This window comes from Artemia franciscana, chromosome 15, assembly GCF_032884065.1.
Source record: "Artemia franciscana chromosome 15, ASM3288406v1, whole genome shotgun sequence".
Lineage (NCBI taxonomy): Eukaryota > Metazoa > Arthropoda > Branchiopoda > Anostraca > Artemiidae > Artemia > Artemia franciscana.
The window spans coordinates 10730113-10735891 of NC_088877.1; the positions used below are offsets into that span (position 1 = coordinate 10730113).

Consider the following 5779-nt stretch of genomic DNA (forward strand, 5'->3'; position numbering starts at 1 on the left):
TTCTCCCTCTAGAGGGCCCTGAAATTTGCCTATATGACAGGTATATTACCTAGGGTAAGACAACCAGTACTGGGACACTTTGATCATTCTGCCTATTCTGGGACAGAAGCTTTAATTGGATTACAACATGTCCAATACTGGGACAAAAGACTTTAATCTTGGACACCCAATCTATACATTTTTCTGGGTTGCTTCCAAAAAACCTGTTGTCTTTTGTCCCAGTATTGGATATGTTGTAATCTAACCAAAGATTCTGTCCCAGAATAGGCAGAGTGATTGAAGTGTCCCAGTACTGGTCGTCTTACCCTATTGAAATTTTGACCAAACAACATTTTACCTTAATTTTCAGTTAATAGTTACTTTTTCTCTGCCTTTAGTTTTGAAAATGCAATTCCTGTTATTTGAGTAGAATTTTGAGCCACATCAATGTTTTTTTTTTCAAAATTTAGGAAATGTATTTGCATATCTTTAAAGCCTTATAAAATGCAATTGAGCAAAGTTATGAAGCTGAAAACAATTTTGCTGTACTTTAATTATGCAGAAGATCTATTTTGCAAGGTTTCACTTTTATAACATACATATTTTTAAAGGTCAGGGCCCTCTAGAGGGAGAAGGAGTGGAGGTAGGCTAGTTGCTTCAAAACACCTTCCCAGGACATACTTTAGTCTGTCAATTCATCCCTGAAAGTTTCATTTTCCTAATTTAAACACTATCTCAGATAGCAAGAAGTCAATTAACTAAAATTTTACCCATTTTTCAGCAACTTAAGACTGATTACTTCTCTGTGTGGTTACAGAAACAAATACCTTAGGGCCCCTTTAAGAGCTCAAGATGCAATTAGCCCCAGAAGAAATTGTTGAATTATGATAGAGCATAAAAAAGGCATCAAATGAAGTTTTCACTTTCAGCTTAGCAAAATGATATGACCCACTGCAAATTTACCCAGGTTTGTAGTAGCCTAGCCTACTTTATTTAAGCAGAAGATGTGTTTTTCAAGGTTTCACTTTTGAAATATAAATATTTTAAAAGGTCATCAATGGTGACTAGCCTCTAGAAGGAGAAGTTCAAAATACTTTCCAAAGATATACTTTACTCTGTAGACCCATTCTTGAAAGTTTCATTTTCCTAACCTAACCCCCTTCCAAGGTAAAAAAAAATTAGCCTAGGCTACCTAAACTTAAATTTTGCCTGATTAATATATTGCTAGGCTATTGTTCAGTTATATATCTAGACTTGACAAACCTGAATTTGAGATGAAGCTAAATCCATTTGTTTTTTCCAAATTTTCTTCTTCTTCTACAATTAGTATTTTTGCTAGTCAAGCACCGCTAGATTAGCCACATAAGAAATAAGCCAAATGACCAACCATAAGAATAGTCTTGTGTTTTTTTTTTTTTATTCTTGCTGAACGTTAGACATTTAACTGGCCACTGCAAAAAAAAATAAGTATAGCTGCACTCTTGGGTTTTTGAGATGACTACAGCACAGGATTCGAGCTGCTGTAATTTATTTAGGATCCAAATTAGTCCTTAAAATCAAAATCACGCACGATAATAGCCCTAATAATGTATCCATCTCCTATTTTGTATAATTTTAACGACATTTAACTGAGTTTTCAACAACAAAATTCATGACTGTCCAATTAGAGTCAGTTTGAGGCATTTTTTTTTCTACACTAGAAAAGATAGAAGCGTGGAAACTTGATATTTATTTCTTAAGAAGCGACCAGAGAAAACATACAAAGACTTGATGACATTAATTAATCATTAGGAGCAGTCCCCGAAGTAGCACTGAAAACCAACGGCACGCCACCAGAAACATTTCAGCCAGTCACCACCACAAAGGGTTTGATGCGCTGGTGCACCACCAATACGGTGCCAGGACAAGGCACCAAAAGTTTCTACCATCGAACTATTTTATGACATTACTGAGAGTAATATGTAAAGCAAAATCCATCATTCAAAGGAACATGTAAAAATTTGAGATTACAAACAAAATAATGTTAAATTCATTCATTTAGCATAAATGGTGAAGCAATGAAAAACAACTGTTACTGTAGCAGAGAGAATGAGATGCTGGTACACATTTCTTATGGTTTATTTCCATTCATTTTAAATTTATTAAAACAATTTTAATCATTAATATTATTAATCACAAATGAATAATTCATTTAAAATTTCATTTAAAATGACCATCGTCATTTTAATCCACTTTTAGCTTTTACGGCACATTTGAAATTTTACATTTACATTACTCTTAAGCTAAAAAAAAAATGTACTGTTAATGTTTCTTAAAAGGGGGTCTTAAATGCCAACATCATCGCTTTCGTCCTATTCTGCATTTCCACTGCCCTAACGTCATCTGATTAAGCGAATTCCTTGCCTTTGATGTGTAATTATAAATCTTGAGGAAATTTAGAGTTGCTGCTCTTTTGAGAAAAGCCAAAAGCCATAGTCACACAGCTGATTGGGCTATTTAATTTAGTAACGGCACTTACCAATAAAGCCTTTTCTTCTTCCTCAGATTGTTACTTTTATATTTTTAAAGCAGGATTCAATCGAAAAAAATATATTCCTGGTGGATCTTTTGCATCATATAGTGCCAAAAACCACTGGGACAGGACAACCTACAAAATAAAAAAATAGTCAATAAATAGGATCCTATCAAAATAAACAGATTTGCATAAAGTCACATAATAGTATTATGTACATTCAATTTTTTTCTTCACTATAAATCAACTTTGAAATATTTGGGAAGCAAAATTCCATTTTACAGCTGAAGATATACTAGAAATTAACTCCTCTCTCTATATTGATAGGAACAACCGCTCACAAGAATTAGGCCTAAGAACTACACAATTCAAAGTCTTTGTAACGCCTTTCCCAAACAAAGGGGATAAATTTACTTTCCCAAATTTCCTAATACTTGCATGCAATAGTGGGTAACCGATCTTCCACTTTTGCGGACCTTGTAGCTTAATATTTAGAAGCAAATGTAGCAATGGGAGCTCCAGAGTATGACGATATTCATATAGTTTTTCAAAAGTTCTAAACGAAATAGCCATCTCCTCATTTTCTGCTAAATTCAAGTGAAAATCTATTTTCATCTGTTTGGAATTACCGTAACTATGAGATTCTTTTGATAATCTTATTATTGTCACATTGCTATGCTTTGGAGTGTCAGTTACTGTTGGAGCAAGTCGTGTGTATGTAATTTCCCCTTTTTCGCAATAACTTACAAACGTTGAATGTATTAAATTTACTTAAATTTGTGAAGACAAACATCAGTTTTGTGAAAAGGAATCCCCATGAGATTGCTGCTTAAAAAATAGTTAGTTTACTTATGTTCTGGTCACTTGATGTTTGTCTTAGTGCTTACAAATTTTTGTTGGAGCAATAGTGATAGTGAAAACAAATATGTGGTATTGCGCTTACTGCGCTCCAATATTAGCTAACAGTAGCTCTTGACAGTTTCAGAAAATTACAGCTTGCTCTCTAAACAGTAAAAAAGAAATTTTGAAAAATTATTGTTTGCTGAACTGACTTAATTTGTGCAAAAACTTTGGTTCATAAGTTGATCGAAGCTATTCGACGATGAACATAGACTTAGTAATTATATTTTGTTTAAAGTATTATGTTTGGGATCAAGCGGTGGTCTTTGCTTCTTTCTAATGTTTTTTCTTATTTCCAAAGCTGTAGTTTTCATTACCACTACTGTGGCTGCAATACCAAGTCAACTGTAAAGCTTGAAGGTCTGAATGCAGATGTTATATATTTACTCTGTTTTCTGTAGAGTAAAATATTATTATAATATAGTCAAAAAATTTAAGGATTACATCCTGCTATTTGCCTTCGGTAGTTTCTTTTTATTTTAATTTTGAGTTTATATATTTACTTCATTAGAATAATTAGCTGTTCTATTAACTATTTAACTTTTTTTAAACTGTATAAGGTCTGAATATAAATGTGATAGCCAGTTTTTGTTGTTGGAAGAAATGTATGTAATTTGTGCTTGTCTTTAACAATTTTGGGAGAATTCAGAAATTGAGACACTTATAATTCTTATTTCTTTTAATTAGAGTGCCAAAATACGAAAAGGTGACATACCACAATTTTGAACCGTCCTAGCCAGGTGGTTAACGCCCTAGATTTGATCCTTTGTCTGTTAGGACAATTGTCCAAATCCTAGTGTTGCCAATTATTTGGTAAGAAAGGGGGGTCAGGATTTTGTGTGCTTAGCCTGAGTCGACCCAAGTCTAAATGGGTACCTGGAGAAATATAGAGAAGGTAAACAGAACGGGTGTACAAAATCAAAGAATGGCAAGAACCCGGCCGCCTTACACTTCTTGGCCAAATGGCCATGAAACGGAGACCATCACAACCAGTAGGAGCTGTGGACAGTGCTGTTTACATTTATCTTTAGTTGCAAGGAAAAGCAATGGTAAGTTGGACATAAAACTTGTTTTTATCTGACTATTATAATAAAGGGGTGAGATCTCAAGGAACTGCAGAATTGGTTATATGGTAGCAAAAGAAGTGGAATGCAGATTGTAAGACCAGGAAATCAAGACATGGAGCAAAAAATATACATATCATATTTCCTAAAGGCTTCCCTTGAGATTTCTTACATAACATATGCTCTGAGTAAATTTATTTTAATTTTAGTATTAAGGTTTAATTTAAATATAAATTTTAAATTCCTTAAATTATCGGATTAATTCAATTTTCAGGCAGTTTAAGGTCTTGCTTTCAATCATTCGAATTATAAGAATGTTTGGGAAAAGTTAAGATCGATGCATCGTCCTTGTTTTGTCAGGTTCAGTCATGGTAATAAAGGTAAAAAAGAATTCCAGACCCCAAAAACTGTTGTTTAGTAAGAATTTCGAAAAAAAGTGATACGAGTTTATTTTCCGAAAGCTTTAATAATCAATTTACGGCACATCACCGCCGAGCAAAAGTGCGTCCGCCAACGTCAAATTTTATTTAGGCGCGGCTTCAGAGCCTATTGAAGAGTAAATTAGTGCTAAAATTCACTTCAAACCCATTGTGTCATTTCTATACTATCAAGAATGTAGTAGAATATGTTTGCAGGCAAAGTTAGTCGATCAGTCAATTTAGTGCTAACAAGAAATAAGGGGTAATTTACGTAAGCAAAAGTGAGGTAAATCCTTCATGCTCGTAGTTTTCTATGAGTAACGCAACAGCAATTGAATTTTAGGTATATGGAATCAGCATGAAAAGGAAATTTTTTATACATCTCTAATGTTATCAAAATTCATTTGTTTTTAGTTTCGGTTACTATTGGGCCGTGTCATTTTTTACTTACATTAATTTACCACGAAATCTTTGAGAAATATCTACAATCATTTTAAAACCATAAAAAATAACCATCTTATGATATTTTCTATCAAGGGCAGAGTGAGAAAAAACCGAATGACTACACAAACTGAAAAACTGGTTTTGCCAAGGCTTATACTAAAGCCTCTTAGAAACATTAAAGTACGGGTCACAATGTTATTGTCTTTCGGAGTCTTTGAAACTGACACATAACATATTTATAATTAAACAACGTTTTAAATTGACCAGATTTTAAGTGCAATCTAAAAATTATATTAAAATAAATAACAAGTATGAACACACATGACACTAAGCGTGTTCTCTGTCCCATCGCAAGTTACACCTCTGTCCCTGACAAATTTTTACGATTGAGCTTTATACACAAGTAGTCGGGAAAAAGTACACCAGTGTTTCCAAAGCTTTTTGTGCTAGATGGCTCAGTT

The 5779-nt window shown here is 33.4% G+C and overlaps 1 protein-coding gene across 3 annotated transcripts in view; it reads right to left on the reverse strand.

Annotated features, from left to right (window-relative positions):
• LOC136036043 (SAGA-associated factor 29-like) overlaps nt 1-1470 on the reverse strand; it is a 54074-nt gene extending 52604 nt beyond the window's left edge. The window contains exon 1 of one of the 3 annotated variants that reach the window (XM_065717978.1): nt 1243-1470. In XM_065717978.1, coding sequence (XP_065574050.1) covers nt 1243-1269 — 27 coding nt within the window. In that variant the 5' untranslated portion in view covers nt 1270-1470. The remainder of the gene's footprint in view (nt 1-1242) is intronic. The other 2 variants (XM_065717979.1, XM_065717977.1) reach the window with 2 other exon arrangements.
• Between the last annotated feature and the right edge of the window lie 4309 nt (nt 1471-5779).